Source organism: Nerophis ophidion, linkage group LG10 (genome assembly GCF_033978795.1).
Source record: "Nerophis ophidion isolate RoL-2023_Sa linkage group LG10, RoL_Noph_v1.0, whole genome shotgun sequence".
Taxonomy (NCBI): domain Eukaryota; kingdom Metazoa; phylum Chordata; class Actinopteri; order Syngnathiformes; family Syngnathidae; genus Nerophis; species Nerophis ophidion.
In genome coordinates this window covers 40,203,790-40,231,294 of record NC_084620.1, presented here as the reverse complement: position 1 = coordinate 40,231,294, position 27,505 = coordinate 40,203,790, and the positions used below count along the sequence as shown (strand labels likewise).

Below are 27,505 nucleotides of genomic sequence, written 5' to 3'. Positions count from 1 at the left end.
CGAGTCATGTCAAAGACTATAAAAACGGGACCCATTATTTCCCTGCTTGACACTCACTCACCATCAAGGGTTGGAATTGGGCGTTAAATCACCAAAATAGGTTTCCCAGCCACAGCATCGCTCCTTCCCACTGCTCCCCTCACCTCCCAGGGGGTGAACAAGGGGATGGGTTAAATGCCTAATGTGTGTGTTACAATCATTGGTACTTTAACTTAAGTCGCACACTCTCAACACTATTGCCTTTTATTTACTTTGTATTGGAGCCATATTAACATTTGCAGCCAGCCCATTTATTGCTCAACACTAATTGGTGCACTCCATGTAGGCTAATGGTCATAAGAACATACAAATTGACAGATGTTTGGTTGACCCTTTTATTAGATGTTAATGAAATCCACAATGAAAGAAAAATAATTTCTTCAGGGTGCAAATGAAATCAGAACAACACAGCTAACTTTAGGACAAAGAAGAGGCGAAAGGTGGTGAAGGAATGAACAGACAAGGAAAAGTTAACTTTTCAGTGCTGGGTTATATGTTATTTGAACCACAGTGCAATCCTAACTTCATCCGCCACTCCAGTATTGTTCCAAAACCAAAGACCCTCACTGACTGCATTTTCTCATCACACAAGTATTTTTTTTGTTTTTTTTAGCCAAATGCAGTATACAAAAATGGAAGAAGTGAGCTGATGGAGTAAAAGGTGGGATGTATTTCTTTCAATTCCAAATAAGTGCTTTATGAGTCATACTCTTTATAAGACACTGAAAAACTCACACTAAACACTTGGTGTCACACTGTCCTTTGGGTCTTTGAAACTCAACACTCCAACTAGGTCTTCCCTTTCAATCAGTGATTAAACCTCACTCAAACCAAAATAAAGGTTGACTGTGACATTTTTAGAGGGGTACTGAGGCATCGTTTTCTTAATAACAAACACGCAAAATTGAAAATGAGTGACTATTCTTCACGTATTCTTAAAGGTTTTCACCAAGGTATTGCATAGGACTCAAGAGGCCTCTTGAAAAGCCCTCACATTGCTTATGCAGTCAACAATGGCTTAATCTTTCTACCCTTTTAAACTACATTGTTCTAAATAAAGTCCACTGTCGCTGTGGTTTGCTTGGAAATAATGTCAATGTGTGATCTACAATCAAATATGCATTGTACTGCCACACTGTCAATGTTTATGAAAAGTATACTTATATCAAAAAATTCCTGAGTGTCTGATGACTGAGAAAAAAGCTTGCGAGACCATGAAAGAGAGTACCTTTCTTTTTTTTAATCTCAGCCATTTAGCAGGGAGATCCCCCTACTTTCAGATCTTTCAATATCAAAACCAGGAAGCCATTAAAAAATAAACTGTCACATAAGTTAAACATAAATTTCCAAGCAATGGCATGAGGATAGGGATTTTGTGCTTGAGAATCAATGGCGATATCTGGGAAATAACCAATCCTACTTCCGTTTCAGTTGGAACAAAAAGTGGGAAAGATATGTGGGTTTATACAATGCAAACAGGAAAAGTAGTTACCCTGCAGATTTGTTTAAGTATAATTTGCATGACTCACTGAAGTGTACTAGAACCCAATTAGTTTCAGCTATTCAAAAACATGTTTCATATTTAAAGAATGTATGCATGTGTACACATTCACATTTTAAAGAGACCAGGAGTTAACACATTACTCAACATTTCAACAAGATATATGCTAAACCAAATAAAACAAAATAAAAACACTCCATACAAGAAAAACAATGGTAACTTGTAGTGTAAATATGGCATTATTGTTGGTTTTTAACCATGCCCACAATTTGCTGTATTGATTTAGTTGCAACACAAAGACAAATAAATGAAAGATTTGTGTCCTTTATGCTTTCGATCAATGGAGAGATCGTATTATTCCTGCCGCATTGGTTACAGGCCTTACAATTTCAAATTTAAAACCAAACCACATTTAAAGAGTAATCAGACAACATTTTTTTTTCTTCCTTTTTAATGAGTTTTTATAGAAATAAAAAGTCAATGGATTTGTGACTGAATGGACTGGGAAAAAAAAATCCATAGTGATTTTATTTATCACAGCCACATCTTGGAACAGGTATAGCACCAATATTGTGTACCTTAAAAGAACAAAAATATCAATTAAATGTTGCATTCAGCTGCAAAGGCTGCCTGCAGAAATACTTTTTTATTTTCATGGTTGTGTTTTTGTCTTCCCAATTGTTTTGGCGCATTGTATTTTAGTACATAGTTATGCAATTGTAGCTCCCCGTTTTATTTTCATACCGATAAATTTAGTCTTACAAACCAGTCCTTAATTTATTACTAAGTTGTCAAAAACTCACCGTACAAGTCTGACTTTATGATAAATTTCCATTTTGCTGGAGCGTCAGTTGAAGGATATCTTAAAGAAAGGCGCACACATTCTCTACTTTGCTCTCAGAAAGTTGTTCAAACAACAAACTTTGTAAATTATATAATCACATTTTTTTACACCTCAAAAAAAAAAAATCACATACTAGTGTGGTCTTTGTCAAGAGGGGATGTAGAGGAGAGGATGTGTTCCATTTCACGCAGCAATTAGTCTTTTAACCAGGGTTTATTAAAAAAAGAGGGAGACTGGCCGGGCAGACGCACATGTACAATCATTCAAACACCACCAACTATCAAGTATTCTAATGTTTGATGGTGGGAGCACAACTAAAAGGACCCAAATGGATGCCTAATAGCTGCAAGCTGAATCACCAAATCTAAAAATGACATTTGCATATGGCATCACTCAAACACACAAAATCTTTTTTTCCTGCTTTAACTCATTTTTCTGTTGATCTGATTGTTGATTACACAAGTTTTTTTGTTAGTAAAGGAAAACCAGCAGTTATTTGAATGTGTGTTTGTGTGCACGCAAATGTGTGCTTACGTGCGTGTGTGTGTGTGTGCGCGTGTGTGGGCGGCTGGGGACAAGCTCACGAAATAATCCTACATTAGGTTTTCTGGCTCTGAGATGACCCTGAATAAATGCTGGTAGAGGTCCAGTCACCAGAGTCCAGGATCTTTCCCTCTCGCCAACATGAGTCCTCTGCAAGCGGAACAATTCAAATGTTGCTGCTCCCTAGAGGCAGAAATCGGGTCAGTTTACTCTACTTTCCCTTAATTGTTACAAAGTCACGCTAAGGGTAATAAATATTTTCATGTACCTGTACACTGAGATCCAGAGAAAAGGGGGGAACAGAGAGTGTTTTGCCACCAGCACTCATCTTCCTGGTTTCCACTTCCTCCCTGCCCACTTATGTTTAACAGTGGGAACTAAACAGGCAAAAATGCAAACAGGTTATGCAATGCTGAATGGTTGTGTCACAAATTAGCATTACATTGTATTGGCAACGTAAAAGAAAACTCACCTCTGGCACATCTCCAACAAAATCATAAGCGATCCCATATTTAGGGACTTGACCTGCTGCCGCACACAAGTAGGTCGGTTTTGCTCCTGGAGATTCCGCTTTTTGAAACGTGCCAACTGAGATGTCTTTTTGTCCACCTGCAGTTGATACTGCTGCTGCCGCTGCTGTTTTTTGGCAGTCCAAATTTCTTTCTTGCTCAGGGATTGGTAGGAGGGTACTGGAGCCCTCTTGTGAATCCAGGGAGGTTTGGGCACTCTTCTCCATGCCAGATTTCTTCAACCTGGGAATGAATTTACCAGATTCCAATTCGGACTTCCCATAATAAGGGCTTTCACATTCTGCATCCTCCTCTAGAGGTTTGAGATCTGCCTGAGGATCATCAAAGACATCCACTTGTGCCAGGACGGAAAAACTTGACTCCTCTTTGTCGGACTCTGCCTCGGAATCGCTCACTCCACCAGGAGACAACTCAGTGGCTGATATTGGCCGGAAATGAGTCCTAGGGGAGATGCGAATGGCCCTGTACTGAGTTTGGTTGATGCCATAAATTTGAGGGCGTAAGACTTCACTTTCTGAGTCCGAGCAAAGAATAGATTTAGGCTTAAAGCCAGGACTAAAGGAAGCCATGTCCTCAGGCTCGAAGGAACACTCCACATGGAGAACTTGAGAGAAGGGATTATTTAGGTGGAAGGATGCAAAGGGGTATTCTAAACCTTGCTCCTCATCGCGCAAGCCTCCGTAAGATCCAAGCAAATCTTCTCGGAAAATAAGAGAAAATCCCTTATTCAATCCATCTCTGCTCCCTGTAAAATTGTGGTCGCTTTGGCCAAAGGACACAAGAGGCCTCCACAGGCGCCTTTGTCCTGGAGCGAAGCAGCTGCTAGTGTTCATGAACACATCGGTGCCAGTAATGGTGAGCATTTCAGAAGTAGAAGCAGATGTGGCGGTAGACTGTAACAAGCTGTGTTGAGATTCACTTGGTGGCATAACAGCCCAATTCTTAAACTCTCCATACACTCCACCAATGATAAAAGACGTACTGTCTTTATCTGACCTCAAGTCACAGGGTCTGGACGGAGTCATGTAATCCCCAGCACCATCTAACTTGGATAGTTTGTTTTTGGCTAAGTCCTGTTCTTCGCTCTTGTCCTCCCAGAGGTGATACTCAGAGCGCTGCACTGCTTTTTTCTGAGGTCGGTGAAGAGGAACTCGTTTGGCCTGCACCTCCAGACAGCTGCCACAGTAGCCAACAGAGTCTTCAGGAAACGCCTCACTTGGTTTCTCTCCACCTTGCCTTGATACCACCAATTTACCATCCCCAACTACAGACCAAATGTCTTTAATTATACCTGAGCTGTACTCGCCACTCTGTTGGTTTGTGTCATCTGAGAAAATGCAAGAACTGTATTGTTTACTTTCATCCTCTTCTAATGCTATTCCACAAATTGACTCCAATTTTGATTTTTTGGTGTAAGTCTGACTGGATGCCGGGGTCGCCTCACAATTTCGGCCAGAGTCTTCTTGCAAAAAATCCAAGATTTCTTCCTCGAGATATGTACCAGAAAGAGGAGGGATTCTCAAATCAATTTCTTCGGTGCAAATGTGAGTAGACTCCTCTGTGGGAATATTCCCATGCTCGTTGTCTGAACGCGTCTCTTCCGAATGTGACCATGGACTGCATGTTCGTGTTGAAAGGTTTGAGCAGTGTTCCGTTTCATCAAAGGCACTATTTTTGGTCCATATTAGCAAGCGAGACTGTTTATTAGTATGCGGGTCGAGACAAACACTAGAATCGGCTTTGTTTTCATGAGCGACACAGAGCGAGTCTTGGGGAAAAGGAAAAGCAGGGCTGTCGTAATGCAGCTCAAAAAGAGAGAAGCAAGAAGATGGCTCCCTGGTGGCTTCAGGAACTTGTGGCTCCACGAGATTTCCTGACATTTTACTCAAAGTAAAGGAAACACTATCAAGGAGGGGGGAGAGTCGTATGGGGGAGTCGCCCATGAAACTTTCTCCATCTATATCATCTGACGTAGACGGAGTGTAACATCCCCAAACTTGAGCCATATTGTCAAGATCCTCCATTAGGAACCCAACTGATTCTGGCGCTTCCTCTAAGTCTGCCCTTATTGCACTTTTCCCTTGCTGCTCAAGGCCATCTAACACTAAACAAGGTTCTGCCTCAACGTCTCTTTGCTCTTTGCTTTTTTGTCGAATCATGCTGAGGATCCGACTCTCTTGTAACGAGTCTGAGGCACTGGTATCCAATATGGACTGATAAATGTCAACTTCATAGAAGTCGGTGAATTCTGGCAGATGCTTGTCATCTAAATCTCCGCTATCCTCTGGCTGAAGGCAGCTTGAGCTCCCAATGAGCTCAGCAGTCTCGTCCTCTGCTTCCACAAAACGCCCATCAACAAATGAGCCTGCAGCAAGGTATGTTCTCTGGTAGCTCTCGCTGGCAATGCAGATTCCTTGGATTCTCTCCGGTAGCATAGCCATGTCAGCTGCCAGATTTAAGTCTTCAGGAGAGCCAACTTTGCTTCTATACTTTGTTTCCAGCTTGCTTTGCCTGCTGCTAAAAGGTACAAAATAGTCTGTGATGGGCTCAGTGTACCAGAGGGGCTCCTCCATGTATTCCTTTGCGTTTCTGGCCTCAAGGCCAATCTCATTTGCATCCACCCAGCCTGGATCTTTACAAAACTCCTTGAGGGATCTCTTACTCTTTTTGTAAAGCTGTGGTGCTTTGCCAGTGCTTCCAGCTGCACTGCCCCTTCCTGCATTACGTCGCTCCTCTTTGTCAATAGCCTTCAGCTGAAGCTTCAACGGTCCGCTATTGCGATGTCTCCTATTTTTGCCGACCTCTCTGCATTTGTGCCTTACTCTAACCGTCTTGCCTCTAAATGACTTTGTGTCTCCCTGGTTCCCACTTGAGCTCGAGCCTGCTTCACTAGAGCCAGAAGACCAGGAGCGGGCTCTGTATTTGCCCTCAGACCTGTGTCTTGTTTGTCTCTTGGAGTGGAGTGTGTTTTTCTCTTCTGCTCCTGCGCTGCAATGATATCGGTTTTCTTTCTCCTTCTTGTTTCGTCGTTGCTGGCCTTTCTCATTGCTCACACCGGTGATGGTACCAAACGATTCTGGGTTCCGTTCCTTTGCAGCCTCACACTCGCTGTTGCAATCTTTTGGGGAGGAGGTGTCTGTGCTGGTCTGTGGGGCTGCTGAGGATGATGAACTTGAGTACGTGCAGGCTTTGGCTTTGTTCCACACGGTCATGATCTCTTGGAGACAAACAGGTTTCTCTGACAAAGGAGGGAAGGCTTCATAGTACCTGAGTTCACAAAAATACAAAAAGAAGGAAACTCAAAATACAAGAGTAGTAGTTTGTATGGATATTTAATAATAGACATAGTACCTGAGTTCACAAAAATACAAAAAGAAGGAAACTCAAAATACAAGAGTAGTAGTTTGTATGGATATTTAATAATAGACACGATCCATGCTTACATTTCAACCTGATCCTTTGAAGATGGGGACTCAACCCGATCTGGAGATAAAGCACCTTCAGACTTCTTTTGGATCTGTTTTTCCTCTGTCGGACATAACATTAAAATGACTATCATGTCTATTTACGAATGACATATTTACAAATAGTGAGCAGAATCAGTCAAACCTTTCTGTTTGTTTTGAATTTCCCTAAGTTTGGAGCAAAGCTCTTCAACCAGGCTTTCAATCCCAGAGTTCTGCAAAAGAAACAAAGCATGACTATATGGAGGTCATAAACAACACAAGTTTTTAATAAGAAGGATTTGCCGATCGATAGAACACCAATTAGAAACAGCCACATTTCATGAAAAAGTATGTGATCGGCCATTGCTGATTAATGCCCTTCAATGCTGACCACAAACTATTTATTTTTGGTTCCCCAGCTGACAGACTGCTAGCAGCTCGCTGTGCATTTCCATACACAGTGTGGAGCCACTCCAAGTGCCGCACAATTAAAATAATTTTAATAACGATCACAATTTTGGCTGCCACGATTAGAATGGCGATCATTGGCAATATTAACATTTAAAAAGCAGGGTTCGCTGTATATCAAATCAAGCACTTTCACAGCCTGCAATGTCACTAAAAGTGACAGTGGCTTGTCTTAAAAAGTGAAGCAGCACCCATCCACGCCAGAGGTCACCGTGTATGGGCACAGAGGTACATGACCAAGTCTGACTGGCCACCTTTCATAAACTTCTCTTGTACTACTGCAACGGGTCGCCTAATATCTTTTTTGTGGCTAGCCATCTTGCTGGAGACACTTTTCTGTCGAATGCCAAAATTTCTCGGCGGCGCATGAATATGAATCCAAAGAATGCGGAAATATAATTGCAGATAGAAGGACTCTTTCGCCTAGGTACAATCAATACAATTAATAATGCTATAATTTTGTATTTGTCATCATTATACATGTTTCACACTACAAGAAATCAAATGACCTATTGCTCTCAAATATTGTTCACAAATATGTCTAAATCCGTGTTAGTTACACAATCAACAACCTGATCAACTCTATGTGAAGATGTGTCTCACTGCGTGAGGCAAGTGGTGGTCACACCAGATACTGTCTGCTTTTCAGACCCACCAGACCTCTAATAAAGCAAAACTGCCCATTTTAGAGTGACATTTTATATGTGTCTGTAGAAGGCACACCCGTGCAATAATCATGCTGTTTAGTCAGCGTCATGATATGCAACACCTGTGAGGTGGAATGGATTGCGTATCAAAGAAGAAATGCTCACGAACACAGATTTATACATATTTGTGAACAATATTTGAGATGAATAGATATTTTGTATATTAAGTAAAAGTCTCAGATCTTTGAGTTCAACTCATAAATAATGGGAGCTAAAACAAAAGTGTTTATTATTGTTCAGTGTATTAGTTTCAATTTGTAACTAATTGCTGGTAGAAACAAACCTTTGCACAATATTTATATTTTTCCAGTTTCACCTGGAGTGTTTTTTCATAGTTTTTCATTCAAATAGAAAAATCTGCCAACAAACGACAAATATTTATTGCCACAGAGAAGAGTGTAAATGTGGTTTTGAAGACATTTGGTGTCCATTGTCAGTGTGTATATATGCAATGGCACCAATAAACCACTAGATGACGCCAGGTTATGTTGTTACTGTATGTAACTTCAAATGCATGGAGTCTAGGGCTGCAACAACTAATCGATTAAATCGATTATCAAAATAGTTGGCAATCAATTTAGTCATCGATTCGGTGGATGTATGCAATGCGCATGTGCTGTGGCTCTTTTTTTTTTCTCCTTCTTTTCCCCTTAAACCTTTATTTATAAACTGCAACAATTACAAACAGTTGAAAAACAATAATATAAATAAGAACAAAAACAGTACAAAACAGCGCCAGAGCGGCGCCAAGGCTACGTTTCATGAGGTGGCAGTAAGCCAGCCAATGATGTGTCATGTGCAGCTCACGTGACCACGCCGTCTCCTTTGGAAACATTCAAAAAATGGTGGAGGGAAACAGTACAGATAGTTCAGCGGAGAAACATCTCGAGGTTATTGCTTCAATGGAGAAAAGTTTACGACATAAGTCGTAACGAGGAATTTTTTTTTAGGGCAGCACAGCAGCAACTGTTTTGTATTAACTTTCAGACTGTTAGGAACGTTTTGAATAGTGCGGTGACTTCATTTTCTGTGTTATTATGAGTGGCAACAGGCATTCATTCATAAGTTCAGCTTTTTTGTGAGTAACGTTAACGTTATGTTTTTGATAATGTGTCTCTGGCACATTTGACTCCGTTTTGAGAGAGAAAATGCACGTATAAACGTAACGGACAGAAATATCTCAGGTTGGTTTCATAATGGATTAATGTAGCAGGGCCCCATAAAGCTATATAAATCGATTTAGACTTGAGTGACGCTTTAGTATAAGTAAACGTTATGAAGGTGCTGGAATAATTCATGCTAAAGTTCACAGGCAGCCTAAAGTGAATCCTTTATTATTCAGAACAGAAACATGTACTATATCTGATCCAGTTCTGATCTGATGAGTTACATTTCTGTGTTGTCATTGGTGTATTCTGCAACTCCGATACCCATTTATTTAATGTAGCTGTTTTTTTAATATGGTGGCGTATTTGCCTTTTACGTCAGAAATTATTAATTAAATCAACTTGTTATGTATTGAGTTACATGTAAATGATGCTAATATGTACATTCATGATATGGGTTTTCTCATTTCAGAAAGAAACAAGCCAGCATTAGCGCCTTGGTACAAAGGAAGGTGTGCACACCACAGAAAGCGGCTGCACTGACTGATGCTATCCTGAATATGGTAAATGGGTTGTACTTGTAATATGTTGGTAACTGACATGAAGCCACTATCAATGGTGGAAGATGAAGGTTTTAGACAAATTATTCACGTCCTCAACCCTGGTTACACTCTTCCCTCGAGGAACCATATTACCAAACTGATGGAGAGGAAGTACGAGCGGACATTCCATGCAGTGTAGACTGACATAAAAGCCACCCATAGCAAAATTGCTCTCACTACTGATGTGGACAAGTGTAGCCACGGAAGCCTACCTTGGCAATACATGCCACTACATTGGAGACGAATGGAACATGAAGTCAATTTGCCTTACGATCATGCCACTAGAGGAAAGACATTCAGCATCCAACATTGCAGAATGGTTGGAATAGGTAATAGCCAGGTTTGAAATTCTCCTATACAAAATTATTGCTATTGTGCATGACAATGGTGCACTTTATAAAAAAATTTAATTTTTGTAACATTTGCCTTGTTTTATTTGGCAAGTCGAAAGGACATGGTACCAGTATGCTGTTTTTTTAAATAAAGTATTGGAAATGATAGAAATGGAGTTTGTCTCTTTTATCAGATTATCAATCGATTAATCGAAGTAATAATCGGAACATTAATCGATTATCAAATTAATTGTTAGTTGCAGCAACGTTATTTACGTTAAGACAAATGTTAAGTTCCCGCGACCCCGAAAGCGACAGGTGGTAAAAAATGAATGGATGGAACGTTATGTTAAAGCAAAAACCGGTGCTGATACCTACCTTCCGACCATCCATTTCCTACAGCTTGTCCCTCTCGGGGTAGCAAGGAAAGCTGGAGCCTATCCCAGCTGCACTCAGGCGGAAGGCAGCTTAATCCAAAGTGCATGTCTTTGGAGTAGCGAGAAAGCCGGACTACCCGGAAAGAACCCCATTTTTTGGCAAGGAGGTATAGTATGAGCTTTCGAGAAAAAACTGTCATCGTTTCAAAATAATATTGCATCAAAATAAATTTTTGTCCTATAAAAGTCTTTGATAACCTCGTCTAAAGTATTCGACTTTGCAACTCATATTTGGAAAATATTGCATATTTTGGGTTTTTTCATAACACTTTTTTTTTTTTACTTTCTTTTTTAAAAAGCATACAACAAACATTACCAATCTATACAACTTGATATCTATTAATAGGTCTGAAACTGTTGAAAAAATTTTAAGCTCTGAAAGTTTAATATTTTTTTATGTAATGTCCCAAAAATACTATGGCATCAAAATCAGTGTTATAAATTGACATATTAATGGCTGTAATTACCTAATTTTTAAAGTATTCCACTTTGCACCTCATTTTTGGAGATTATGCATATTTTGTGTTTTTCCAATCATAAAAAAATATTGGACTCTTTTTACAAAAAGAGCATAAAACAGAAAAAAACATTATAAATGTATTTAAAAAAAAAACACAAGTTCTCGCTGTTCCTCTTGCCTAAACAAATTAAAATACAGTTTTAACACTTTAGCTCCAGACTTCGTCTGCTTGTTTAGATTGTCATTACTGCCACAAGTGGTGAAAAAGTGTATCACAATTGAGTTACCCTTCAGCCCATACAATCTCAGCTGAGAAACAGATATTTTGGGCGGCCCTCCAAGGGGCGCTCGTGGCCCAACAATGGTTAAGAAACAGTGTACTAGAGTGATTCAAACAATATTGGTATTTTCTCAAAACCATTTTTTTGTTGTTTTTGTTAGTGAAGACAAAAAACAAACAATTCAAGATCGTACTTTTTTGTAATTATTGTGTGACTTTGTTTAATTCAAACAATTGTATAAACTAAAAGAGAATAATGAACAAGTTTAACTATTGTGTTGATATTTTTAAACCGTCAAAAGTCCTCACCATTCATTGAAAAATTATACAGTTAATACATACATTAGTATTTGTATCGGCCACTTTCACTCACATCCCTATTTTATGGATGTAAGAACTGCAACAGATAGTACTGCATTTAGATATGGTTAACTTTAGGGGAAACCAAAAGAGATGCGCACTTCAATAAATAAATAAAACAATAATGGGTCGGTAATCAAAGAGCGTGGAAAGACCATGACTGACTCTTGACTAAAATACAAATAGAAAAGCCCTCTCTTGCAGTAGTGAAGAAACTTTATTGAAAAAACGCATTGTTAAAAAGGAACACTAAGTATCTTTACAAACTTTATATAAAATATTTTCATAACTTTTGGGATAATACATTGACTTTAACTAGTTGAATGACACCTCTGTCATGGCCTGAAAGGGTCTGTGTCGCTTTTACTGGCACTTAGTGACATTGAGGACGGGTGGCAGAAACCCTGACATACAAAAAAAATACCATTGTGCTGACTTCCTTTAAGGTATACGTCATTACCCATTTTCGCATTCGTTTAAAAGACAGAAGTCGATGCAAACGGCAACATACCACCAAAAAAACAGAAAGAGAAGGTTCACATGCAATTACTGCTATCATGGCCAAAGCTTTGCGATGAGGTGGCGACTTGTCCAGGGTGTAGGCCGCCTACCGCCCGAATGCAACTGAGATAGGCTCCAGCGAACCCCCGCAACCAAAAGGGACAAGCGGTAGAAAATAGATGGATGGATGGCCAAAGCTCCAAAACAACCAACGAAACAAAAAGTTTAGTCTTAGGAGAAAAAAACAGAAAAAGTTTATCCGGCTTAAAAGGACAGTCTGGATCCACTTGCTGGCGTGAGTTCAAAGACAGGGATTTGCAAACTGATGATGCCTTTGCTCTGTTCCTGCTGAACGAGTGACTTTTGATGCTCAAATTAAAATGATAATGCTATCAGAAATTTGCATGGTAGCAATATTGGCCATTAGCATTGTATGATGATTTCACTACTACTTCCTTAAAAAAAAAAAATCTCCCGCCTGTCTTTCTTTGCTTCGGACCTGCATCCGCCCCGATACATTCTTGGTAGTAGTGTCATGTTTGTAGCGCAATCCAAGATCATTTTTTGATACTGTCTGCTTTTTAACTTGAGCATAGCCATTAAAGATGTAATATATGTGCCAATTTTACAGCTGACATCTCAGTATGATACTAGATGCACTTAACCTGACTCTCGCCAGATCCAAGTAGTTCGCTGGGCTTCACACAAGGATCTGGGAATTCTCAAGAGGAGATGTATTTTAGAAGGCGGGGCCTTGTAAAAAAAAAAAAATTGTATGTGATTGGATAAACCACTTTTACAGTTATTTCCAAAGAGGTGCTCTTCAACCACTCACATCGAAACCAACTCGTGACGCTGGAAAATCCAAAACAGAACAGCTGACATATTCGATGAATACTAGGGGTGTAACGGTACGTGTATTTGTATTGAACCATTTCTGTACGGGGGTTTCGGTTCGGTTTGGAGGTGTACCGAATGACACGGACATATTAAGTAGCACACCGCACGTTGTGTAAACTATGCACACCGAGGCACCATGAATTGATTTACGTGGACCCCGACTTAAACAAATTGAAAAACTTATTCGGGTGTTACCATTTAGTGGAATATGTACTGTACTGTGCAATCTACTAATAAAAGTTTCAATCAATCAAAAAAACAACAACACAAGGCATGCTACCAACGACTGGGCTATGATAGACTGACCACACCTCCTCTTTTCACGGGATATGTCCTCTTTGCAGACCTGTCCAGGTGGAGTTTCTTAAATGCCTCAAATGTCCGGCATTCTAAGTTAGGGTTGCGTGTATTTTCAATGTACGTTCAGGGTTAAGAAGGAGTTAAAAACAAAAACAAAAAGTGATGCACACAGCAACATTCGTGAGGGAGGGGCAGAGACAGAGAGCGAGAGAGTTATGATAAATGCGCATGCGTCGCCATTCTCTGCTTTTTACCCATAGATTTATCAGATTTAATTTTTTATTATCTATAGCAGGGGTGTCAAAAGTGTGCCCCGGAGGCCATTTGCGGTCCACAGCTAATGTTTTAAAGGCCCAGGGCACATTCTAAAAATACTATTAAAATAAACAAAAACAAATAAAAGTGAAATAAAAAAGCTTAAAAGCTAAATGTAATTTAGAAAAAGTTGCAACGTTGACTAATAAAACAAAGCTCTTTTTTCTTTCTTTCAAACTGTCAATACTCAAAACATAATATTGAATCAAAATCAATGTTATTATGAATTATTGACCCATCAAGTTTCTGATTACTTCACATGAAATATTCCACTAAGAAAAATATTTTCGGTGGAAGAGTTAGCAAATTTGTTAAATAAATAATAAAAAAATATATATTTTGTTGTTTTCTTACTGTACCGAAAATGAACCGAACAGTGACCTCTGAACCGAGGTACGTACCGAACCGAAATTTTTGTGTAATGTTACACTCCTAATAAATACAGAGCAAAAAGTTTGAGAACTTTTACTGAAACAACGCAGCAATGTCAGTAGATGATCGATGTCGCAAAACAGTTGCACTAGCAGAATCAATGTCAGCACACAACTCCTTGCTGCGTGCTGCCATTGTTGTTTGAATCAAACAGTCGCTTCGGCGCTACGTCGCATCCATGAAATCCCGCCCGGCGATCCTGATTGGTTCATTATTTTTTGCTATTTTGAAGGAGTTTGCAATGCCCTTGAGCCCAGATCCTTGTGTGGAGCTCAGCAAACTACAAGGATCTGGCGAGTCAAGTTAATATGCGCTTGTCCTCATTGGAAATTTGATATTCTGTAAAAAACTACCGCTTTTGTCTACTGGCGCCACCAAATTCAACCAAAACTGAAAGTTCTAAAGTGGTGCTGGTACTGCATATAATGCATATGCATATATATATATATATATATATATATATATATACATATATATATATATATATATATATATATATATATATATATATATACATATATATATATATATATATATATATATATATATATATATATATATATATACATACATATATATACATACATATATATATATATATACATACATATATATATATATATATATATATATATATATATATATATATATATATATGTAGGTGTGGGAAAAAATCACAAGACTACTTCATCTCTACAGATCGTGGTCGTGATGAAGTAGTCTTGTGATTTTTTCCCACACCTACATATTGCGCTCTACCACGGTATCGAGCACTATTCTCCGGATAATCCAATCAAGACATATATATATATATATATATATATATATATATATATATATATATATATATATATATATATATATATATATATATATATATATATATATATATATATATATATATATATATATATATATATATATATATATATATATATATATATATATATATATATATATATATATATATATATATATGGACTCTCGCGACTGTGTTGTATCCATTGTGGATTGAACTTTCACAGTATCATGTTAGACCCGCTCGACATCCATTGCTTTCCTCCTCTCTAAGGTTCTCATAGTCGTCATTGTCACTGACGTCCCACTGGGTCATTATTGTCACCAATGTCCCACTGGGTGTGAGTTTTCCTTGCCCTTATGTGGGCCTACCGAGGATGTCGTGGTGGTTTGTGCAGCCCTTTGAGACACTAGTGATTTAGGGCTATATAAGTAAACATTGATTGATTGATTGATATATGTGACCTCTAAAAGACTATATAAAAGGCAACCGATTCAAACCCTCAATCCCCACAGGTAGTATGGCCAGAACAATGATGGTAGACATAATTTACACTTATATCGTCTTTATTTTTGAAGATGTTTCTGATTAATATGTTATTTGTTTATATCTATGGTTACTTAAAAAAACAAAATAAAGTAGTAAATTAGTAATGAAATAAAAAATAAACAATGCTGAGCATATGCATATGCAATCAAAATATTGCAAAAAATTGAGAATGACCAATAAAATACTGCAATAAATGAGAAATACTGTCGTTTGTGGCACATTTTAAGGATGTAACTATATGAGCATTTTGTATCACGATTTTAGCACGGTTATCATTATTATCACAGTATGTGTTCAAAAGCTACTTATGCAAACACAAAAGTCTTTAAACCACTTTTTTTTTTTAATACATTTACTTCTGCAATTAATTTGTATACGTGATCAGTGTTTCTTAAGACCCAAACATGCTACGGAGTTGCAGAACGGAGTTCGCAGAGATCCGTGCATTATCAAAGCGGACATCCCCCAGGCCTGTGCTCAAATGTTTTGACCGCACGTGACACAATACTCTGCTCTGCTTTTTTTCTTCTTCAAAAAGCAATCTGCATTTTGCCACCAATCATGAAATTAAAATCAGGCCAACGTATGCATTAAATTTCCGTCACAGCTGATGTGCCTAAAAATACTCTCCCTCCCGTCTCTTGTGGCATTTAATGGCCGTACATACCACCGACTGTTTCCTTAGTTCACTGCTTTGCAAAACGAGAAGCGAGAGGAGAGGAGCGTTCTACTTCTTTGTCGTCAAGAAACGGCACCATGGTTTGATAAATGTAAACGTGCGGGGATTGTGAAAAAAAAAAAATATTCACAAACATTTCACAACACCAAGCAGAGCGCGTCTATGGAAGCTTTGATGACCTGCAGACATTCCGTGCGTAGTCTGCTTTGCCCACAATACGCTAGAGTCTGAGAGCACCTCTAAAAATCAAGTTTCCCTTTCACTTCTGTTTAAAGTTATGTCACATGGGTTACCTTCTTGTTGTAGACACATCCAGTGTATGGATCGTCATATCTACCACTCTGTCCTAAGAGAGCACAGCATGTGGGTTCAATGGGCATAATTGAATAGCTTGGTTGCTTCAACATAAATGTGTTTATGCAAGTGTAGATTGGGGTGACATATGTAATGGGGAAAGGCAATATTGTGTCTTGTATTAATGTTAGCATTTAAGATAACTAGCGATTCATGCGCTAACTGTTTCTCCAGGAAACGAGCAGTATCACAGTGAATTGTTCAGAGCGCAGTAATCAATCACTGTTTAGTGGTAATCAAAATTTTAAACAGAACTGTAATACTAACTGCCAGGAAATTCACTGTGATTTATCATTATACCAGTAATCATTACAAATTTAAATCTCTAGTGGCCATTCTCACCAAATACTGAAAATTCCTATGTTCCTCGAATGCACCTTTGGCTCTAAACAAGTAAAAGGTAACCGCAGATTACTGACAGTGAATGTATTGCCAGTACATTGTCAATAAATCTGCCAAAGTTAAAAATAACCAAGGTGAAATACACATTCCAAGTGGTAGATACGGTGACACGAATATTAATGTCAAAAGACACACACAGTTTAACAACATATCAAAATGGAATAATTTAAACAGAGAACTCAGCAGTGCACTTTACTTTAGTAATTGACATTGTGCTAAAATAAACAAACTTACACACTCAAAGACGCATGAACATTTGTTAATGAAAACGTGTGTCCAAACGAAAGCAAAGAACTCTAATGAGGGAGCCACTGTTCTCCGATGGCTGCAAGCTGTGAAATGATTACGGGCGATTGTCGAACTGAGAAAACACTCTGATGACAGAGTGCGGGCAAAGCCATGCACCATATTATGGGATGCAGATGTGTTCAAAGTGTCCAGGAACAAGTAGAAGGTAAACCTTTAGAACTATCTTGAATCCAGACGGTAATCCAGATTAACCCCAAAATTAACAACGCTTGTTTATTATCTAATTTTTACATTTCATGAAAGTTTTATCAAAATATGCCCATAACTTTGTGACTAATGTTGGTGACAAACAAACAAACCTCAGTTCACACATTAAAAGTGATTAAAAAGCACAAGGTCTAAAGCAGCTGATCTGTAAGAAACATAGGTACGCTTGACAGTGACTGTTGGATATTTGATTGTGACGAAGAAATGCCTTGAAAAAAGCAAACGCTGGATAACTAAAGTTATCTAGGCTTAAAAACGAACATGTTGGCCGGCTCAATGAAACAAATATTGTTAAATTAAAAATAAATAATTATATATGCTAACCAAAGACACGCTTCCTAATTCCGGAAAAAAAAAACATTCATAACCACTATCCTCTTTCTAAAAGGTAAAAGTGTTTTTCTAACTCTTGTTTCCTCTTACATCATTGTGCTAATGCTAGTCAGCTGACAGCGCAGCAACTATGCTGCAAAACTATGTAGCATGTGTCCAATAGAGTTCAGTCCTCAGAAGACTCTCTTTGCAGAGACCTTTTGCCCCTTTCCGTCTTGCATGGTGCCATTATGAACTTGCAGGACACCTACCTTACTCTCGCTCGAAACAGATTAACAACAATCTTGGTGTGAATTTACAATTGCCCAATTCACAGATTCATGACACATTTCTACTTACCAGACTCCCTTGTGAATCAATTTCATTCATGCATGGATTCATTACATTTTACAACCTTTCACATTTCAAATATCCCATTACGACACACAACCATGTCAATTATAGGATGATCACTTACTTCATCCGAAGCAGAACGAAGACATTGCACAGCTGCTTGTTTCTTCATTTCCTCAAGACTCAGGTCGGTCCCTCCCTTCTTCTTACTCTTGCCCCATTTTTTCCCAGCCCCCTTCTCCCAGCCCAAAAAGATGTCATTCTCCTGTTGAATAGACATTGACAATATTAATAAAGTCACACACATCAGATGAATTATAGTGATTATAATCAGTGTTGGCACCAGGAATTTTCAAAACGGGTCCCAGGGACCCTATCAAGTCATAAAAATGGGGTCACACAGTACATTTTTGGGGTCCCATTCTTTTGTAACCGTTTTGATAAATGTATGCATTATCTTGTTGTACCTCACATTCTATATTGTGTTTTGGAAAAAGGTTGTCATAAAAGTTACTTAATTTGTTAAAAAAAATAATACAAAAGAAAACAATTTTTTATGCAAGTGTATGAAAATGTATTCAGTTATAAACATTCATTCACTTTCTTCTTTCCTTCATGGATCTAAACTTTACGGCTGCTGGTATTTTTTTCCCCATATTTTCCTTTAATAAGTTGTAGGTGTATTTGTTTCAGTATAAAAGTGCAAAAAGTGTTTTGCTTTGGTCATGAAATGATGATAATCGTGTGCCAGGGCATACATGCATGTGAAAAATGTAATTGATTATTCTCATCTGTATGTAGATAATCAGTCCTTTAAAAACCGCCACAGCTACACTTTCATGGCAAATAATGCAAACAAACTTAGAATTTTGCAAGTTAGTTTCAATGTAATTTAATACAGTGCCACTCAATGCCTCTGGCATTTTATCTCTGGCTTTGTGATGGCCATACAATGTGTGTTCCCCTTTAAGAACGGCAATATGTGGGGTGAGTGACGTGTGTAAGTGACTGGGGCAGGTTAGGAGTGTTAATAGCATGGTGGATGTCCGCTTGGCTTTGTGGAAAAGCTAAATAAAGAGTTGTAACTAATCAACGGCCTTGTCATTCCGACCAAAGAGCAGAATTGTAGGGACCCACTGCTGGGTAATGTGGTGAGTGTTACCCCCGACAATACATCAATCAGCCCTGGAGGAAACTTTTCCCCTGCGCTCCTCAACCACAGTCCGGGAGCCGACATGCAGGAAAGGTGAAACATGATGTTTTTTGGTGCTTGGTGAGGCTGGATCTTTGGAAATCAATGCACCCAAAGGTTGCATAGGTGTTTTTTTTATTTGCCTGTTTACATGGCACGCAAAACATCTTTCTTCTGGGGTTTATTGCTTGCCATGACGAAAACAATAACACATGAGTCCTAATACATGAAATGCAGTATTTGTGATTGATAAAACTTTCGGCAAATAAGAATTTAAGAAATTGTACCGGAAAGTTCATTACTTTGAAGTCGACCAATAAGAATGCAATAAACGGGGACGGAAAATTGAATCGGCATATATAAACAAAACGAAACACTGGCTGAAAGCGATAATCGATAAATAAAACAAGTAAATCGGAGTTTGGACCCGGAGAAGGCAGGGTCGGTAAAACATTTTTTTTTTCAAAATCAGCGTCCCAGGGACACGCGGAACTCCGAAAATGTGCATCCTTTCTGATTAAAATTCATAAAAAGACAAAAAAATTGGTTATCGCCAACAGTAATAATACAGGTGAATGCTTACTTGGTCCTGCAGGTCATAGTCGTAACTGTCGTGCAGGAGAAGGCTGAGGACGTAGCGGGTGTAAATCATGGCATCTATCCCGCACTTCTCCAGCTCCTGGCCCAGCCAGCTTTGTACTGGACCCAGCGATTGGAACAGCGACATCTCTGAGGCAGACAGGGGGCCCACGAGCCGGTAGGGACAAGAGAGGTTCTCGGAAGGAGCGGGACCGTCTGAATCTGTGCTCACTGGACGCATGAGACCTCAGGTGTTGGTCATCCTCAGCTGGATCGGCATAGTGATGATTTGTTGCTGTTGGGTGGAGTGCAAAGGGAGAGGTGGAAGCTGAAACCTCAGAAAGGGTAGTGGGCAATCAGTCCAGCAGGATGCACTGAAGGGGCTCTACATGAGGAGGCATGTGGTATTCTTTTTTTTTTTTGCTTTGCGCAAAAAAAGGTTTTTCATTCATCAGGCATGGCTGCTGATCGATCTCAGCTGGTCAGCAAAACACAAGTAGTGTCTGCGTCACACAGAAGCGCCCATGTTGGGGAAACTACTTCAGCACCTGTAAGACAGTAAGCAAACATGTCAATGTGACTGGCTACTTGGTTGCTTTCAGAAGTGAACACATAATATTTACATCCTGGAAAGCAAAACTCAAAAACCCCCTATTATTTAATATGCCTTAAGGCATGACCCTACGTGGAAAACATATTGATTGAATCTAACAAATTGATTGAAACAGTGTCATTATCTGTAATGATGGTCAATCTGGTAGCACGCAACCACGCACACATACACATGCTCTTGTATTTGTTACCTTCTTGAGACCTCCAAAAAATGCCTACCTCTTTAGGACCAACCCTTTCTAGATATTTAAAGATGTGTATTTACAACATTAATAATATACACATGCTATACAAATATAAAACAAGCTTGTTCTAAAAAAATAGTTGGAATTTCACGAGAAAAAGGTCACAATTTCAAAAGAAAATTTAGAATGTTGGCAGTATTATATCATAAGTCTTAATTTTACTCAACACAAATCAAAACATTTTAAATGAAAAACTTAACAGTTGTGCAATATGATAAAAGTTGGAATTTTAATCAATAACAGTCGCAATTTCACAAGAAAAGCGTAAAATGTTGGCAATTTTACTCGACAAGTCACAATTTTGTAAGAAATTTAACTTGGCAAAATCAATGCAAGGCATAATTTTACTGTAGAATCTAACTGTTAATGGCCACTATAGTCTTAATACCATAGTGTATTTGTTCATCCTATGGTCACATATGGGATGCGGGTTGTCTTACATCAGTCAGCAACGGAAGTTTAAAATCAGCTGTTCACCTGGCGTTTTTTTCCGGGGATGAATAGAGAAGTTATTTAGCTGCTGTCTTGTTTTATCATATATTGCTGCCTTTGCACCTGTCAATGTTTACTTTTAAATGCACATCAAAAAATCAACAAAAATCCTGACTTTGGAGCAATGTTCACGGACTCTAGTCTTTGGCTCTCTATTAGATGCATTGGTTTTCCGTATTGGGACAATGATTTTGGTCTTAACTTGTTCACCGGTCGTCACATTGAAGGTAGTTTTCCTAGTTAATGTCTCAAGAAGGGTAGAAATACAAGAACCGGGGCTGGGCGATATATCGATATATGCGATATATCGCGGGTTTGTCTCTGTGCGATATAGAAAATGACTATATCGTAATATTCGAGTATACGTTCTCACGCAGTTGTTTTTAGCTGCGGGCATTACACTACAGGCTCTTCCCACTCCTTGTGTCTCCTCCTCACAGAGTGTAAGCGCAGGTTCTTACACACGTCACATACTGTCACGTCATACGTCACATACGTATACGCCCTCGCCCAGCAGAGAGGTAGCAGCGTGGCTAACGTTAGCCGTGATGCTAGCAGAGTGTTGCGAAGGTGCGAAAGAAGATGCGAATCTGGTAACAAATGAAGGAATAATTAATTCACAAAACGGCACGGGGTCCATCGTTTGGCGGTGGTTCGCCTTCAAGTGGGAATGTCGAATAGACAACTTTAATTTGTCAAGTGTGGGGCACAAACGTTGCTACCAAAAGTAGCATTACTGCTAATATGTAGCATCATTTGAAAAGCCACCTGCTATTAACTTTAATAAATAAATGTTGGTAAATTGACTTAGTTGTGATTTCCCTCTCTGCATGAAAGTTTAAAATGAGCATAAATTAATGTTGTATGAAGAAGAATGTTTTAATGTAGGAACACATAATCATCATCCTGCTGTGATTATATGTATCAAATGTTCACTCAAGGCAAAGGCAAAATAACGAGATATATTAATTGTATATCGCGATATGGCCTAAAAATATCGCGATATTAAAAAAAGGCCCTATCACCCAGCCCTAACAAGAACCCACATTCTTGTATTGTTACCTTCTTAAGCCCTCCAAAAAATGCCCACCTCTTTTGGTCTTAACTTGTTCACCGGTCGTCAGATTGAAGGTAGTTCTCCTTGTTAATATCTCAAGTAGGGTAGAAATACAAGAACCCACACTCACAAAAACACACATTCTTGCATTGTTACCTTTTGAGCCCTCCATTTGCACCTCTCTATGATTACTTTTTGTATGCACATTAAATAAAAATAAAAAATCCTGACTTTGGAGCAATGTTCACAGACTCTAGTATTTTGCTTTCTATTTGATGCAATGGTTTTCCGTATTGGGACCATATCGGTCCTAACTTGTTCACCGGTCCTCACATGGAAGGTAGTTTTCCTTGTTGATATCTCAAGAAGGGTAGAAATAGAAGAACACACACACACACACACACACACACACACACACACACACACACACACACACACACACACACACACACACACACACATTCTTGTATTTATTACCTTCTTGAAACCTCCGAAAAATGCCTGCCTCTTTAGGACCACCCTTTCTAGATGTATAAAGATTTGTATTCACAACTTTAAAAATGTATACATACTAAGAAAAACGTTGAATTTTGACAGTATTATAATAAGTCATAATTTTACTCAATAACAGTCGCAATTTCACAAGACAAGCTTAACATTTTGGCAATTTTATGAAAAGAGTCGCAATTTCACTCGACAAATGTCACATTTTTTATGAGAAAAGTTTAACATTTTGGCAATATTATAATAATAATCAGAATTTTATTTGGCAAAAATATAAATAAATAAAAAGTCAGCTGTTCCCCTGGCAGTTTTTTTCGGGGATGAATAGGGAAGTCCTTCTTTAGCTGTCGTCTTAGTTTATCATATAATGCTGCCATAAACCTCTCAGTGTTTACTTTTGTATGCACATTAAAATCAACCAAAAATCCTGACTTTGGACTCTAGTATTTGGCTCTTTATTACTAGATGCAATGTTTTTTCTGTATTGGGTCCATAATTTTGGTCTTAACTTGTTCACCGGTCGTCACATGTAAGGTAGTTTTCCTTGTTGATGTGTCAAGAAGGGTAGAAATACAAGAACACACACACACACACACACACACACACACACACACACACACACACACACACACACACTCATATTTGTTACCATCTTGAAACCTCCGAAAAATGCCTACCTCTTTAGGACCACCCTTTTTAGATATATAAAGATTTATATTGACATCAATAAAATATACATACTAAGAAAAAAATAGAATTTTGGCAGTATTGTAACAAAAGTTGTAATTTTACTCAATAACAGTTGCAATTTCACAAGAAAAGCGTAACATATTTGACAATTTTATGAAAAGAGTCATAATTTCACTCGACAAAAGTCAACATTTTTATGAGTAAAGTTTAACATTTTGGCAATATTATAATAATAATCTAAATTTTACTTGGCAAAATTATAAAAAAAAGTCAGTTGTTCACCTGGCAGGTTTTTTGGGGGATGATTAGGGAAATCCTTCTTTAGCTGCCATCTTAGTTTATCATATATCGCTGCCTTAGAACCTCTCAATGTAAACTTTAGTATGCACATTGAAATCAACCCAAAATCCTGACTTTGGAGCAATGTTCACAGACTCTAGTGTTTGGCTCTCTATTAGATGCAAAGGTTTTCCGTATTGGGCCAATGATTTAGGTCTGAACTTGTTCATCGGTCCTCACATGGAAGGTAGTTTTCCTTGTTGATGTCTCAAGAAGGGGAAAAATAGAAGAACACACACACATTCTTGTATTTGTTACCTTCTTGAGACCTCTGAAAAATGCCTAACTCTTTAGGACCAGCCTTTCTAAATATATTTAGATTTGAATTTATAATTTCAATAATGTATACATACTAAGAAAAACATAGATTTTTGGCAGTATTATAATAAAAGTAGTAATTTTACAAGAAAAGCTTACCATGCTGGCAATTTTATGAAAAGAGTCATAATTTCACTCGACAAATGTCACAATTTTTATGAGAAAAGTTTAACATTTTGGAAATATTATAATAATAATAATCTGAATTTTACTTGGCAAAATTATTTTTAAAAAGTCAGTTGTTCACCTGGCAGGTTTTTTTGGGGATGATTAGGGAAGTCCTTCTTTAGCTGCCGTCTTAAGTTTATCGTATATCGCTGCCTCAGAACCTCTCAATGTCAACTTTTGTATGCACATTGAAATCAAAAATACTGTCTTTGGAGCAATGTTCACGGACTCTAGTATTTGGCTCTCTATTAGATGCAAATGTTTTCCTTATTGGGCCAATGATTTAGGTCTGAACTTGTTCATCGGTCCTCACATGGAAGGTAGTTTTCCTTGTTGATGTCTCAAGAAGGGGAAAAATAGAAAAACACACACACATTCTTGTATTTGTTACCTCCTTGAGACCTCTGAAAAATGCCTAACTCTTTAGGACCAGCCTTTCTAAAACTATAAAGATTTGTATTTACAATTTTAATAATACATACAACTAAGAAAAACGTAGATTTTTGGCAGTAATATAATAAAAGTCGTAATTTTACAAGAAAAGCTTAACATGTTGGCAATTTTATGAAAATAGTCGTAATTTCACTTGACAAAAGTCACAATTTTTATGAGAAAAGTTTAACATTTTGGCAATATTATAATAACAACAATAATCAGAATTTTACTTGGCAAACTTATAAATAAAAAAAGTCAGCTGTTCACCTGCCAGGTTTTTTCAGGGATGAAAAGGGATGTCCTTTAGCTGCCGTCTTAGTTTATCATATATGGCTGCCTTACAACCTCTCAATGTTTACTTTTGTATGCACATTGAAATCAACCAAAAATCCTGACTTTGGAGCAATGTTCACGGACACTAGTGTTTGCCTCTTTATTAGATGCAAAGGTTTTCTGTATTGGGCCAATGATTTAGGTCTGAACTTGTTCATTCGTCCTCACATGGAAGGTAGTTTTCCTTGTTGATGTCTAAAGAAGGGGAAAAATAGAAGAAGACACACACACACACATTCTTGTATTTGTTACCTTCTTGAGACCTCTGAAAAATGCCTAACTTTTTAGGACCAGCCTTTCTAAATATATAAAGATTTGTATTTACAATTTTAATAATGTATACATACTAAGAAAAACTTAGATTTTTTGCAGTATTATAATAAAAGTCGTAATTTTACAAGAAAAGCTTAACATGTTGGCAATTTTATGAAAAGAGTACTAATTTCACTTGACAAAAGTCACAATTTTTATGAGTAAAGTTTAACATTTTGGCAATATAATAATAATAATAATCAGAATTTTACCTGGCAAAATAATTAAAAAAAAAAATCAGCTGTTCACCCGGCAGGTTTTTTCAGGGATGAATAGGGATATCCTTCTTTGGCTGCCGACTTAGTTTATCATATATTGCCGCCTTACAACCTCTCAATGTTTACTTTTGTATGCACATTAAAATCAACCAAAAATCCTGACTTTGGAGCAATGTCCACGGACTCTAGTATTTGGCTCTCTATTAGATGCAAAGGTTTTCCGTATTGGGCCAATGATTTAGGTCTGAACTTGTTCATCGGTCCTCACATGGAAGGTGGTTTTCCTTGTTGATGTCTCAAGAAGGGGAAAAATAGAAGAACACACACACATTCTTGTATTTGTTACCTTCTTGAGACCTCTGAAAAATGCCTAACTCTTTAGGACCAGCCTTTCTAAATATATAAAGATTTGTATTTACAATTTTAACAATGTATACATACTAAGAAAACGTAGATTTTTGGCAGTATTATAATAAAAGTAGTAATTTTACAAGAAAAGCTTAACATGTTGGCAATTTTATGAAAAGAGTCGTAATTTCACTCGACAAAAGTCACCATTTTTATTAGAAAAGTTTAACATTTTGGCAATATAATTTACTTGGCAAAATTATTTTTAAAAAGTCAGTTGTTCACCTGGCAGGGTTTTTCGGGGATGATTAGGGAAGTCCTTCTTTAGCTGCCGTCTTAGTTTATCATATATCGCTGCCTTAGAACCTCTCAATGTCAACTTTTGTATGCACATTGAAATCAACCAAAAATCCTGACTTTGGAGCAATGTTCACAGACTCTAGTGTTTGGCTCTCTATTAGATGCAAAGGTTTTCCGTATTGGGACAATGATTTTGATCCTTACATGGAAGGTAGTTTTCCTTGTTGATGTGACAAGAAGGGTAGAAATACAACGAACGAACGAACGAACACACACACACACACACACACACACACACACACACACACACACACACACACACACACACACACACACACACACACACACACACACACACACACACACACACACACACACACACACACACACTTGCTTTTCTCTGCGCAACCGCATTTTGCAAATTTAATGTCAAATCAAATCAAATCAAATGTTTATCGGATTCATCACTATACAGTGTACATCCACGACTAAACTACTGACTAAACTACAACCAAGTGTGGATTCAGGCCGCGTGGCCTATTTCAAGTTCCAGGTAACCCTACATTATTATATTGTATAAATAGTAAACCAAGTTGTGGTAGTAGTTTAGTCAGTAGTTCTGTCGTGGATGTGCACTGTATAGCAGGGGTCTCAAACTCAATTTACCTGGGAGCCACTGGATGCAGAGTCTGGGTGAGGCTGGGCCGCGAGAAAAGAAAATTTAAATGTCTTCATTTTTACTTTCAACCCAAAATAATATCAAAATATAAATGAACAAAATGAAAATTAAGCGAATAAATCAGTCATAAGTAATAATAATAATTTGATTTCTGCAGTCAGCAACACTGTGTGAGGCAACGTAAATTACACAATAAAAAAAAAAATAACGGTTTGAATTGTTTCCAGGTTATCGGGGACTGTTATTGCTGACTGACAGATGCCGCGGTATGACTGCAGCCAGGCACGTAAGAAAACCCTCGTCTCTATGGCAACGTTTCTGCCGCTTTCACTCATTTGCCGCTTTTCCACTAACGCAGGGTTAGGCAACCCAGAACGTTGAAAGAGCCAATTTGGTCTAGTGGAAAGGTGTCAAAACGTTTCTCTGCTTACATCATGCAAGTGACGTCAATGTTCGGCCCTCGAGAGCCATATACCACACCGGGACTGGTAGATTCCTTCAGCTCTGCATAAAACGCTGTCAAGTGCCATTCATATCAAACTCGCGGGCCGCTCTAACATTAAACTTTCATATCACAGTATCATGTTAGACCCGCTCGACATCCATTGCTTTCCTC

General features: G+C 38.1%; 1 protein-coding gene across 1 annotated transcript in view; it reads right to left on the bottom strand.

Annotated features, from left to right (window-relative positions):
* Positions 1-360: 360 nt before the first annotated feature.
* The window catches only part of kiaa0232 (KIAA0232 ortholog), a 28,777-nt gene continuing 1,632 nt past the window's right edge, over positions 361-27,505 (bottom strand). Inside the window, exons 2-8 of the mRNA XM_061913739.1 lie at positions 19,844-20,387; positions 18,193-18,333; positions 7,067-7,136; positions 6,901-6,985; positions 3,400-6,724; positions 3,196-3,304; positions 361-3,110 (exon numbers count right to left, since the gene is read on the bottom strand). Of these exons, the coding sequence (XP_061769723.1) occupies positions 3,094-3,110; positions 3,196-3,304; positions 3,400-6,724; positions 6,901-6,985; positions 7,067-7,136; positions 18,193-18,333; positions 19,844-20,080 (3,984 nt within the window). The 5' untranslated portion in view covers positions 20,081-20,387 and the 3' untranslated portion in view covers positions 361-3,093. The remainder of the gene's footprint in view (positions 3,111-3,195; positions 3,305-3,399; positions 6,725-6,900; positions 6,986-7,066; positions 7,137-18,192; positions 18,334-19,843; positions 20,388-27,505) is intronic.